The sequence below is a fragment of the Ovis canadensis genome, chromosome 24, assembly GCF_042477335.2.
Source record: "Ovis canadensis isolate MfBH-ARS-UI-01 breed Bighorn chromosome 24, ARS-UI_OviCan_v2, whole genome shotgun sequence".
NCBI classification, from domain to species: Eukaryota; Metazoa; Chordata; class Mammalia; order Artiodactyla; family Bovidae; genus Ovis; species Ovis canadensis.
This window is the reverse complement of record NC_091268.1, coordinates 43,152,214-43,165,878: the sequence shown is the minus strand read 5'-3', so window position 1 is coordinate 43,165,878 and position 13,665 is coordinate 43,152,214. Positions and strand designations below refer to the sequence as shown.

The 13,665-nt window shown below is 48.9% G+C and overlaps 1 protein-coding gene across 1 annotated transcript in view; it reads right to left on the bottom strand.

The window, feature by feature from the left end:
* LOC138428872 (beta-glucuronidase-like) overlaps positions 1-13,665 on the bottom strand; it is a 39,726-nt gene that overhangs the window by 3,561 nt on the left and 22,500 nt on the right. The window contains exons 3-5 of the mRNA XM_069569804.1: positions 1,009-1,194; positions 450-631; positions 124-266 (exon numbers count right to left, since the gene is read on the bottom strand). Coding sequence (XP_069425905.1) covers positions 124-266; positions 450-631; positions 1,009-1,194 — 511 coding nt within the window. The remainder of the gene's footprint in view (positions 1-123; positions 267-449; positions 632-1,008; positions 1,195-13,665) is intronic.

Genomic DNA, 13,665 nt, shown 5'->3' with positions numbered 1-13,665 from the left:
GGGTCCTACAGGTGAGAGCACCTTGAGGAGGGATGGGAGAGCCTGTCTCCAAGGGGATCTTTCCAAACAGGGAACCAAGCCACTCTGGGCCTGGCTGAGGGCAGATCCTGGCAGGAGCCTCACCAATGTCTTGGTCCACGTCAGTGGTGACGGTAATGTCATCGATGTAGGTGGTAGGTGTGGTGTAGAGGACCACGGACCGATGCAGTCCCGCATAGTTGAAGAAGTCAAACTTTGTGTTCTGGACAAAGTAACCCTTGGGGTACCTAGGACGGAGCAAGGAGACAGTGGCCTTGTCCCGAATCCTTCGATCTCAACGCAGATGTCTCCCTGGCCTCCAAGAGCCAGGGCCTCACCTCTGCTGAAGGCACCCTGTCCCTTGGTGGGAAGACGTCTGGGCAGGGTGGGGAGTGGGGGCAGGGGCAAGGGCTGGGCCAGATGCTGCTCACATGGAGGGGTCCATCTTGTAGAGGATGGTCCCAGGCGGCAGGGTTTGGGGGGACAGCGTGTTGTTGATGGCGATGGTGATGCGGCAGGAGGACAGGGGCCCGCTCTGGACCAGCTTGCTGATGTCAGCCTCGAAGGGGAGATGGCCCCCCTCGTGCTCGACCACGTGGACCCCATTCACCCACTGCAGATACAGAGAGACAAGCGGGGGTGGGGCCCGGCTGTTTCCAGCACACCCTCACACACAAGGGCAGGATGAGGGAAGCGGGCAGAGTGGGGCGGGCTGAGGGTTCTGCCAGCTGCCACAGACCTCATGAGTGGAAGAATGGGGCTCCAGGGAAATAGACGAGACCACTGTCCGCCACCCAGGGCACAAACCCTAGCTTGGGGCCTTAAATGTGCCCTGCCCCCACATGTGCCCCAGAGGCGGGCTGTCAGGTGGGGGCTGGGAGCAGGCTCCCCGGGACAGCCCATCCGCCGCCCCGCGCCGCGCCTGGACACCCGCTCTGCCCGCCGCCCCGCGCCTGGACACCCGCTCTGCCCGCCGCCCGCCGCACTGACCACGACGGCATAGTAGTGGGCGCTGCCGATCCTCAGAACCACTCTCGCACCCAGGTCTTCCGCCCACCGCTGGGGCAGCGTGATCTCCCGTTCATACCACACCCAGCCGACAAACCTCCGCAGCTGCCCATCCTGGCCCACGTCGTTGAAGCTGGACGGCACCGGCATGTCCAGGGTAGGGCCCGACTGAGGAGACAAGGGTAGGAATCAGGTCCAGACCACCCAGGAAACTAAGGGGCCAGGTCCCCCAGCAATTCTGCCTGCAGGACAACACTGGACAAAATGACTTCTCCCCAGGGCCTTTCCTGGTGGCCCAGAAGTGGGAATCTGCTTTGCAATGTATGGACACAGGTTCGATCCCTGGTCTGGGAAGATTCCACATGCTGCAGGGCAATTAAGCCCAAGCAGCACAAGACTGGATGCAGCCAAATATTTATATGGCTGCATGTTAAAATATTAAAAAAAAAAAAAAAAAAGACGTCTCCCAGACCCTCCCAGATTCCAGACCACCCTACCAGCAACTCACCAGTGTCTCTATGGACTCATTTAATTTTTACGACTCCATGAAGCAGACCCAGTCACTCACTCACTCACTCACTCTCTCAGGGGTGCACAGGGAACACCCACATGGTGTTCTAGGCCCTGGGAATAGGACACTGAACAAGGCCTCCGCTGTCAGTGAGCAGTTCTATGTAGAGAGTGGGGAGAGGGGCAGGGAGCTATCTTCGGGTCAGGGAAGGCCTTTGGGGGAGACAGGACCCATGAGATACAACCTCTGGACATCCTGGCAGAATCTGAGCCCCACAGGGAACCCCTTGAACCTCTTGACCCTGAATACCTCAGGAAGAAGGCAAGGCAGGAGTGGACAGACAGCTCAGTGAATCTGGAAGCAGCTTGGGGAAGAGCTTCCTGAAGACACAGATGGGACACGGGAGCTTGGAGGAAGCGGGATTCCCTGCCCCTCACAGCTGTATGCCCAGTGGCTGGCCCACGCCCTGCCACACAGTGAGGACCCAGTAAATACTGACTGAATGAATGGATAACTTTCTGATGACACCAACAGCTAGGAGGCTTTGTGTCCGAGGTCTGGTGGGAGCAGAAGTTCTTTCTCAGGGCAGCGGGCACTCGGGGCTCCATGGAAAGTGGTGTGCCCAGGCCACAGCCAGCCTGGGGCAAGAAGGATGTCCAGAAATGAGACCCTAACTAAGAGGAAGATGATCAACTGACTGCCACCGGGAGGAAGGCTGGCCGGGGAGCTGGAGCTGCTTTCAGAGGAAACTGTGAGTGGGGCACGTGCCCAGCTCCCCCGCGCCTTTCTTCCTCTGATGAGGGCTGAGCGGCAAAGACTGAAAAAAGAGGAAAAGGTCAGTTTTCATTCCAATCCCAAAGAAAGGCAATGCCAAAGAATGCTCAAACTACCACACAATTGCACTCATCTCACACACTAGTAAAGTAATGCTCAAAATTCTCCAAGCCAGGCTTCAGCAATATGTGAACCGTGAACTCCCTGATGTTCAAGCTGGTTTTAGAAAAGGCAGAGGAACCAGAGATCAAATTGCCAACATCCATTGCATCACTGAATAAGCAAGAAAACATCTATTTCTGCTTTATTGACTAAGCCAAAGCCTTTGACTGTGTGGATCACAATAAACTGCGGAAAATTCTGAAAGAGATGGGAATACTAGACCACCTTGCTTGCCTCTTGAGAAACCTGTATGCAGGTCAGGAAGGAACAGTTAGAACTGTACATGGAACAGACTGGTTCCAAATAGGAAAAGGAGTACGTCAAGGCTGTATATTGTCACCCGCTTATTTAACTTATATGCAGAGTACCTCATGAGAAACGCTGGGCTGGAAGAAGCACAAGCTGGAATCAAGACTGCCGGGAGAAATATCAAAAACCTCAGATATGCAGATGACACCACCCTTATGGCAGAAAGTGAAGAGGAGCTAAAAAGCCTCTTGATGAAAGTGAAAGAGGAGAGCGAAAAAGTTGGCTTAAAGCTTAACATTCAGAAAACGAAGATCATGGCATCTGGTCCCATCACTTCATGGGAAATAGATGGGGAAACAGTGGAAACAGTGTCTGACTTTATTTTTTTGGGCTCCAAAATCACTGCAGATGGTGACTGCAGCCATGAAATTAAGAGACGCTTACTCCCAGGAGGAAAATTTATGACCAACCTAGATAGCATATTCAAAAGCAGAAACATTACTTTGCCGATTAAGGTCCATCTAGTCAAGGCTATGGTTTTTCCTGTGGTCATGTATGGATGTGAGAGTTGGACTGTGAAGAAGGCTGAGCGCCGAAGAATTGATGCTTTTGAACTGTGGTGTTGGAGAAGACTCTTGAGAGTCCCTTGGAGGGCAAGGAGATCAGTCCTGGGTGTTCTTTTGAAGGAATGATGCTAAAGCTGAAACTCCAGTACTTTGGCCACCTCATGCGATGAGTTGACTCATTGGAAAAGACTCTGATGCTGGGAGGGTTTGGGGGCAGGAGAAGAAGGGGACGACAGAGGATGAGATGGCTGGATGGCATCACTGACTTGATGGACGTGAGTCTGAGTGAACTCCGGGAGTTGGTGATGGACAGGGAGGCCTGGTGTCCTGCGATTCATGGGGTTGCAAAGAGTCGGACATGACTGAGCGACTTAACTGAACTGAACTGAAAGATTTTTTTCCCCCAAATGCTTACAATATAAAAATAAGAAAAAGTAAGATGCAAAAGTTTATACTGTATGATTGTGCTGCTGCTGCTGTTGTTGCTGCTGCTGTTGCTGCTGCTGCTGTTAAGTCGCCTCAGTTGTGTCCAACTCTGTGCGACCCCATAGACGGCAGCCCACCAGGCTCTGCCGTTCCTGGGATTCTCCAGGCAGGAACACTGGAGTGGGTTGCCATTTCCTTTTCCAATGCATGAAAGTGAAAAGTGAAAGTGAAGTCGCTCAGTTGTGTCTGACAGTTAGCGACCCCATGGACTGCAGCCTACCAGGCTCCTCCATCCATGGGGTTTTCCAGGCAAGAGTACTGGAGTGGGTTGCCACTGCCTTCTCTGACTGTATGATCCTAGTAGTGCTAAAATTAAATCCACACAGCAGTAGATAGATGTGAAGTGTTATTATCAGTGTTACAGGTGATTTCCATTTTATTCTTCATATGTTCTGAGTTTTTGAAAATTTCCAACATGAACATGCATTAATTTTATAATCAGAATCAAAACAGTGGGGAGTTGCCTGAAGTTCCGGTGGTTAAGACTTCCCCTGCAATGCAGGGTGTGTGTGTTTGATCCCTGGTCCAGGAGTTAGTAACCCACCTGCCTCTAGGGCAAAAAACCAAAACATTAAACAGAAGCAATAAGGTAACAGATTCAATAAAGCCTTCACAATAAAAAATGGTCCACATGAAAAAAAAGAAAGATAACTATGATCTTTTTAAAGCTAGCAAATAGGCACAAATAACTAAAGTTGATCTGCTTCTGTATGTGTGTGTGTCTACATGTGTGAACGTGCACGCACAAGCACCCACTCAGTCACTCAGCCGTGTCCAACTCTTTGCAACCCCACATGCTATAGCCCGCCAGTCTCCTCTCTCCATGGGATCTTCCAGGCAGTAATACTGGAGTGGGTTGCCATTTTTATCCAAGGCCACCTCCCTGACCCAGGAGTCACACCCTGCTCTCTTGCACCTCCTGCTTTGGCAGGCAGATTCTTTCCTGTTAGCACCACCAAGAAAGAAACCAATAACCATTTTAAAGTTCGCAAATGGGCACAAATAAAGTAGATCTGCTTCTATAAATTAATCAATTGATTTTCCATTTGAGAGTCAACCTGTATATACTTAATTAGTTGAAAGTTGACTTTCTGCTGTTTGATAGAGATCAGAGGGAACTTGGTTTCCCAATGCGTGACCCTGACATCCAGACCCTGAAGGGTGAAGTCCACGGGCCAGTTCCCTTCCCCCTTCATTCTGCAGCCGTGCATAAGCTGAATCTGCAGATGAAATTTTGGGAGTTGCCAGCAGTGAGAATGGATGAGGTCACCAAAGAACTGAGGGCAGGTGGATAACAGATCTCAAGATTAGCCCTAAGACACCCTGTGTTATGAGTAGAGGGGACAAAGAGGATGAATGAGCAGGTCACCATCTCCTTGAGAATAAGCACAGACCCCATAGTATAGTCTGTTGTGGTCTGACTGGTCTCCCTGATCCCTGGCTCTGAGTTCCAGAACTCACCATGCTCCTGCTGGCTTCTGGGCCCTGGCTTAGGACCCTCCCTCTGTCTGGAAGCCCTTCCACCCTGACTAGTTAACTCTTCCCACTTCCCTGTCACTCTCATTCTTAGTGATCATTTCAGAGTTTTGTTTGTGTGTTTCTTAGCCACACCACGTGGCTTCTAGAATCTTAATTCCCCAACCAGGGATGGAACCGAGGCCCTCAACAGTGAAAGGGCAGAGTCTCAACCACGAGATCATGAAGGAATTCTCTTTTTCCCAATACCTTTATCTTCACATCTCTTGGCCTCCGGTTCCTTCCTCCACATACACACAGGCCCCAAATTCACTGAGCGATTTGGTCCTTGGCTCGGGTCCCCTCTCCATCGAACCTCCTGTCCCGACCAGTGGCCTTCCAATCCTGGGCCTTTGTTCGTGACCACCTTGACTTTATCTGCCTTTCCATGACCTGTGGTGACTCACTTACTGGATCATGGTCTAGATGCTTTTCATTTTCTCTTACCCAAGACTTCTGAGATTCCTCCCAGCCTACCATCTCCTCTAATTTTCATCGTCCCCATTTACTCTAAATTTGCTCTTTTACCAGATCCAAGCTCTGTTTTTCTCTATCCTCCCCATTTTTTTTTTTTTAATCTTAGGTCTCACCTCACGGCATGTGGTATGTTAGTTCCCAACCAGGGATCGAACCTGTGCCCCCTGCATTGGAAGGTAGAGTCTTAAGCACTGAACCACGAGGGAAATCATGTCCTCCCCATTTTTCTGAATTGAGCTCTCCTCCCCCAGTTTTTCAGCCTGAAAGCCATTCTAAAACCACACCCTGGCTCTGCTAGGGGTCCTGCCCCATTCTATAGCTTTCCTCTGGAACCTCTCCACTCCTGCCTCCTCTTTACTCTTCCTCAGTTGCTGCCACCACCCACTTCACCCTTGGGAGAATATTCTCCTCACAAGCCCCCAACCCTGATGGGAATGAAACCAGCTTCCTCTTTGCTGCTTGCGAAGGTGGACACATAGACTCTTTCTATCCTAAGGACTTGTGTACACAGGGAGAAAGGGGAGACCAAGCTATCAAACTCAGGGAAGTTACTGAGTTACATCTCTCATGGGCTGTGGTCTGTAGTTGCTGCTTTTCTTTTGAAACTTTCCTCTAGTTACTTATTTTATAATATTTATTTGTTTATTAGTGCCAGGTCTTACTTGTGGCATGTGGGATCTTCCTCCTTGACTAGGGATCAAACCCACACCCCCTGCACTGGTAGCATGAAGTCTTAGCCATTGGACCACCAAGGAAGTCCCGAAACCTTTCCTTTAAAGATCTGTCAGAGTGAAGAAGGAATTCATAGGGCCTGGACTCCATCTTAGGCCTGTTCATGCTGATCATGCTCAGCCACCTTCCCAATGGACTCTGAGCTCTGTGTTTAGTGCCTATGAAAACAACAACAGAAGGATAAGGCCCCCTCAAGACAGGGGAACCTTGAAGATCATATCTAGGTTACGTATCGCCTAAGAGAAAACATACACTATCACCCCTTCCTCCAGACAGGCCATAAATTTTTCTGTATCTATCGGAGTGTAACCTCGGGTTTATTGATTATTGGCTAATTGATGGACTGTTTGAGCACATGAGCACAGCACGTGAATGATGGGGTTATTGGGATTGTATTTTCCTTGGTTTATGTAAGTCTCAAGGAATTTGGGGTGGTGGGTTCAGACACGTACACATGGGGTATAAAAGATTTTCACAAATGCTGGTCGGGGTCCTTGGCTAAGAGGAGACTCTGCCTTGGGCCCGCCGGTGTAATAAACTGCACTCCACTATCTGCATTGTCCTTCTGAGTGAGTTTGTTTCCCGGAACGCGCGGCTACAACAGTGGCTTCAACAGTGGCTTAGCTGGTAAAGAATCTGCAGTGCAGGAGACATGGGCTCAATTCCTGTGTTGGGAAGATCCCCTGGCGAAGGGAAAGGCTACCCCCTCCTGTATTCTGGCCTGGAGAATTTCATGGACTGTAGAGTCCATGGGGTCACAAAGAGCTGGACATGACTGAGTGACTTTCATTTCACTTTATCATTATACATACGTATGTATACACACACACACCCTGTTTTTTTTTCCATAAGATATATGTGGATATAAGCTAGAATCAAGATTGCAAGCAGAAATAACAATAATCTCAGGTATGCAGATGACACCACCCTTATGGCAGGAAGTGAAGAAGTAAAGAGCCTCTTGATGAAAGTGAAAGGGAGAGGAGAGTAAAAAAGTTGGCTTAAAGCTCAACATTCAGAAAACTAAGATCATGGCATCCGGTCCCATCACTTCATGGCATATATATGGGGAAACAGTGGAAACAGTGGCTATTTTTTTTGGCTCCAATATCACTGCAGATGTTGACTGCAGCCATGAAATTAAAAGATGCTTACTCCTTGGAAGGAAAGTTATGACCAACCTAGACAGCATATTAAAAAGCAGAAACATTACTTTGCCAACAAACGTCTGTCTAGTCAAGGCTATGGTTTTCCAGTAGTCTTGTATGGACGTGAGAGTTGGACTATAAAGAAAGCTGAGCACCAAAGAATTGATGCTTTTGAACTGTGGTGTTAGAGAAGACTCTTTAGAGTCCCTCGGACTGCAAGGAGGTAAAACCAATCCATCCTAAAGGAGATCAGTCCTGAGTATTCACTGGAAGGACTGATGTTGAAGCTGAAACTCCAGTACTTTATCCACCTGATGGGAAGAGCTGACTCATTTTAAAAGGCCCTGATGCTGGGAAAGATTGAAGGCAAGAGGAGAAGAGGACGAGAGAGGACGAGATGGCTGGATGGCATCACCGACTCAATGGACATGAGTTTGGGTGGACTCTGGGAGTTGGTGATTGACAGGGAGGCCTGGTATACTGCAGTCCATGGGGTCGCAAAGAGTCAGACATGACTGAGAAACTGAACTGAACTGATAAAAGGGATTCCTTGGGACATTTTTCCCACTGCTTTTTCCTCCTGTTCTTCAGCTCCTCTCTCCCAGGACTTGAGCCCAGCCAAAACCCATGATGCCTGGCTTCAGGACCTAATGAAGCTCAGGCTCTGATCACTGATTGCAAAAATTCAGTTAGAGACACAGCAATAGGTAAGAGGTGGATTTGTTATGATTCAGAGACAAGTACACCCTGCAGGGTGTGGGCCATTGCAGAGTGCAAGGGCTTAGGCCATGGAATGCAGTTGGGCTAGGTTTTGTGAGCTGGGTGAATTCATATGCTAATGAGTGGGAGGGTCATCCCAACCACTGGGGAACCACCCACTCTTCTTTTGAGGGTGTCTGGGAGCCGTCCTGCCACCTCTGGGTATGTCATTATTTTACAGATTGGGGATTAAGGTTTAGTTCAATTTGACTTATCATCTTGGACCCAGCTGATTTTAATCAGTTTATGTGATGCCCTTGCACTATGTCATTCTTTCAAAAGTTCTGTCCTGCCCCCTTCCCTCCTGTTTCAAGCTCTTTTCCTGATCCCCATCCGGGCCCACAATGTTGCCTTTACAGTCTTCTGGAGGGACAACCAGAAAATGGCTGGCCCTTGGGAGGGAAATACTATATAATATCCCGTCCCTCTAGATATTCAGACCTTCATCTTCCACTAGGTGGGCTATTGGGCCAAAGAGCTTTTCCTACAACATGTGCCGCACCAGCATCTCTCAGTGAGCCCGCTGGGGCAGGTGAAAGGCACACAGTGCCTGCCAGAAGCCCATCTGTTGGCATCCTTTCAAAGGCAACTGGGCTTCCAGGGATAAGGTTTGCCACTTCGGGAGTTAAGCCCTGCAGGCCGTTTGGGCCCAAACCCTTACCACCCTTCTCCTAAAGTTACAAACATACCCCAGGATCAAATCTCCACTCCACTTTTATAGAACACCTGGTCTGTTGCCTCTTACCAACTTGTTCTTAAGCCAATTATTAACTCCTACACCCAGGACCCTGCCCCCTGTAGGCAACATTGCTCCACCCAGCCTGTTATTAAAATACTTTAATGCCCCTACCAGGGCCACTCCTGTGTCATTAGTTATTACCTAGAGTGGGTCTATGACAATGAAATGTTTACCACTGGAGACACCCTAACCTGCTCTTATGGAGGACTAGGGGAGAAAATTCGTGACTTACATTCCCTTGGAGCAGTAAGAGGATAAGGCTTATGACTGTTTCACCAGGTTCCCGGTCTCAGGGCACAGGCTTGGATTGCTTTACATCATGATATCTATTCCCATCTGCAGTGAACAAACTGACAATGAGTTAAAATTACAACCCCTCAATCCTACCCAGCACTGGTCATGCTAGAGACCTTGGGGACACCCAAGTCCACTCTGGGAATCTCAGGAGGTCAACATGCCTTGGCCTGCCTAGGGATCTGGTACTTGAAAGGCTGTCACGCCGCAACCTGCTCTCAGATCCACCAGTCCAGGGGTCCTAGGAGGTCGTCACGCCTTGACCAGCCCAGGGACCCAATTCTCGGGAGTCCCACCTGCATCTCCAGGAGGCTGTCATGCCTCAGCTTGCCTGGGGATCTGCACCCTGACCCTGCCTGGCCCTCAGGTTGCAACAGTACTGGGTAAGATAAGTCTCAAAAAGACTCATCCCTAAGGAAGTCCACCCATGGAAATGGAAGGAGACCTATTAGTTTTTTTTCCTCTCTGTAATGACTGTCTTTCAGGTTGCAAATAACCAATCCACTTCCCAACATACACCATTGAGATGCATCCTTGATGACTGGAAGCTGTCAGAGCTGATCCTCTAAGGAGAAGTCGCTTAAAATTCTTTTGCGCCACTGTGTGGCCACAGTACCCTCTGGGGGACAAGGATCACTGGCCAGAGGATTGGAGTTTAAGTTACAACACCCTCCTGCAGCTAGAATTATGATGCGAAAGACAAGGGGGAATGGACAGAGATCCCCTATGTCCAAATTTTCTTCCGACTGAGAGATATGAAGGAACTCTGTCTTAAGTATGTGATTGTTGTATGCCCTAAAAGTGAGCCGACTAGGCAAATGATGTGAGGCACAGACAACCAAGCGAAGGAACCCCTCCCCCCCACCGCCCCCCGTGAAGGCTCACCTCCCACAGCTCCCGAGTTGCCTGGTGCTCCTTCCTTGTGTCCAAACGTGTCCCTGTATCCGGAAGCACCCCCTCCACAAAAGCCAGCTCGAGTATGTCCCTTAGTTGAAACTGGAGGAGAATTTGGACCAACCCGGGTCCATAAGCCCTTCTCCCTCTTAGAACTAAGACAGATCAAACAAGACCTGGGAAGCTATACAGATGACCCAGGCAAATATATAGGTACATTCCAACACATTATCTTGGCCTTTGACTTGATGTGGAAGGGCATCATGGTCATATTTAGTCAAACTTTATTTGCTCCTGAGCATACTTGGGTTTTAAAGATATGCAAAGGGGCTTCACATGTCAAGTGGTAAATACCCAGTAGGGGAAACTGCAGTCCCCTCCTCAGATCCTAATTGGAACTATAATCACCCTGAACACATCTGTGAAAAGGATCATTTTCTAATCTATGTGAAGGCAGGACTGAAAGCAGCCCAGCAAAAAGTAATCAGCTATGCCCGGGTCTCAGCAATAACTCAGGAGCCCAGTGAGAACCCCACTGCCTTTCTGGAAAGGCTAAAAGAGGCCCTGCAAAAGTTTACCAATGTGGACTTAGACTCTTATGAGAGACAGGTGATTTCAAAAGACAAATTCCTGTCCCAGTGTGCATCAGATATCAGAAGAAAGTTACAACAGCTAAGGCAACAGGACCCTGCTGCCTCTTTAGCTAAGACGGTCCAGACAGCCACCAATACCTTTTATAACAGAGAACAGAAGGAGCAAAGGCCCAGAAGGAGAAAAGGAAAGAGACAAGGCAAGCCCAGATGCTGGCTGCCCTCCAGGGAGGCCCTATGGCAAACCCTGAGTCCTTGAAGGACAAGGCATGAGGCAAATGCCTAATCTATAGATAGGTGGGCTATTGGGCCAAAGAGTATCCAAACCGTGACAAGTCTCCTAAAATGGCTTGCTGTAAATGCCATCAACTGGGACATTGGGTGGCACTCTGCTCTCAAGACGCAAGAGCCCCAAGGTCAAGCGCCAAGCCTTCCCTCACGAGGGTTCAACAGGACTGAAGCAGCCTGCTCCAGCCAGCCTACTTGTCACAGATAACGATCACGGGGCTTAGCCAAGGGTGCAACTGGATGTGGCAGGGTAGGTCAGAGAATTTCTTGGTTGATATGGGGGCTACCTACTCTGTCCTGACCTCCTACTCCGGAGCCTTCTCCTCCCAAATCTATACCATTTTGGGTGCTACAGGAAAAACAACTACTAAAAGATTCACCTGAGCACTTTGTTGCTGGGATGGACAAACATTTTTCCACCAGTTTCTAGTGGTCCCCGACTGTCCTCCTCCCTTGTTGGGAAGAAATTTCTCCTTGCCTTCAAAATCTTGCAGCTACTGCAGTCCTGATAAAAGATGCTTTAAAACTCTCTTTTTGAGGCAAACTAACTATTTTTACCAGCCACCAAGTGAAACAACTCCTAAATGGGAGAGGCCATTTATGGATGTCTGATCAAAGAATCCTCAGATATCAAGTAGTGCTGATGGAAAATCCAGGCCTCACTACATCCCCTCGTGAGGTTCTTGATCCAGCCACCCTCCTGCCTACCCCTGAGGGCTCTCTCCCCTTTCACTCTTCCCTAGAAACCTTGGCTCACTGGACAATACCCCGAGGATTGTTGGAAGATCCTCTGACCAATCCTGAGGAAATCTGGTACACTGACGGGAGCAGCTTTGTCTTGGATGGAAAAAGAAGAGCCGGATATGCAGTAGTCTCCAATTTTGACACAGTAGCGGCTAAACCTTTGCCACCAGCTCAGCCTAATTAGCTGAGCACATAGCCCTGACTCGAGCTTTAGAGCTGGGAAAAGGAAAAAGAGTAGCTATTTACACTGACTCCAAGTACGTCTTTCTGTTGATACATGCACATGCTGCTATTTGGAAAGAAAGAGGCTGCCACTTTACCACCCGAGGGTCCCCAATCAAATATGGTGATCAAATCCTTAGAGACTTGGAGGTGGTCCATCTGCCCGCTGAAGTTTCAGTCTCCCACTGTAAAGGACACCAAAAAGGGAGCATGGAAATGGCACGAGGGAACCAAGCAGCTGATCAGGCAGCTAGGAGAGCAGCATTACCGAACCATGACCTAATAGGGGGTGCCACCTTAGTTCCACAGACTAATTTGCCAGAAACTCCTTCATATACTGAATGTGAGACTCTTAAAGCTAAGAGTGAGGACTTTCAAGAAGATCATATTGGGTAGTTCTAAAAGGAGGGACTCCTTTTTTCTGCCTAGGAACTTCCAATGGAAGTTGGTTAACTCCTTACATGCCACCACTCATTTAGGGGAAAAGGCCCTCCAAAGATTACTAGAAATGTCCTTCAGAGGAACAGGCCTCCAAACGACTGTAAGGCAAGTGGACTCCTCTTGCCCCACTTACCAGTTAAACAACCCCGAAGGAGCTCGAAGACCCCAGCCGGCCCAGCCTGTCCACAGACATGGGACCTATCCAGGAGAGGACTGGAAGATGGACTTCACCCAGATGCCAGTTTCTCAAGGGTATAAATACCTATTAGTCATGATAGATACATTCACAAGATGGATTGACTGCTTTCCCACCTGGACTGAGAGGGTTGATTGGTGATGGTGGTGAAAAAACCGCTCCGTGAAATCATTTCAAGATTTGGTCTGCCCAGGTCATTACAAAGTGACAATGGGACATCATTTACTTCTAAGGTCACCTAAGGGGTCTCTAAAGCATTGGGCATTACTTATTATCTCCATTGTGCCTAGAGGCCTCAGTCTTCAGGAAAAGTAGAAAGAGCCAATCAATTCTTAAAATCAGCAATAAAAAAGATAACACAGGAGACCTCTCTGGGATGGAAGGAGGCTTTACCAATAGCTCTTCTCCGCACCTGAATTGCCCCTAAGGAACAGGTTGGTCTTAGTCCTTCTGAGATGCTATATGGGGGACCTTTTCTTTATGTCAATAACCTCTTCCTAGATCCAGAGGTTCAGACCCTCCAGTCTTAAACCATGGCCACTGGGCAATTCCAACAGGATATACGCTTGTGGGGTGTCAACTAGGACACAAAAGATTCTAAGGAATCACCACTATATGCCCCAGGGACTCAAGTCCTAATTAAAGTCTGGAAAGATGGGTCCCCAAAGGCTCAACTCCAGCCCACATGGGAGGGCCCCTACCCTGTAATGCTTCCTACCCACACAGCAGTCAAGGTACCAGGACATGACTCCTGGATTCACTACTCACAAGTCAAGCTGTGGAAAAAAACAGAAGAGGACACTCAATACACCTGTGAGCCCCTGGGAGATCTCAGATACCTACTCAGGACTG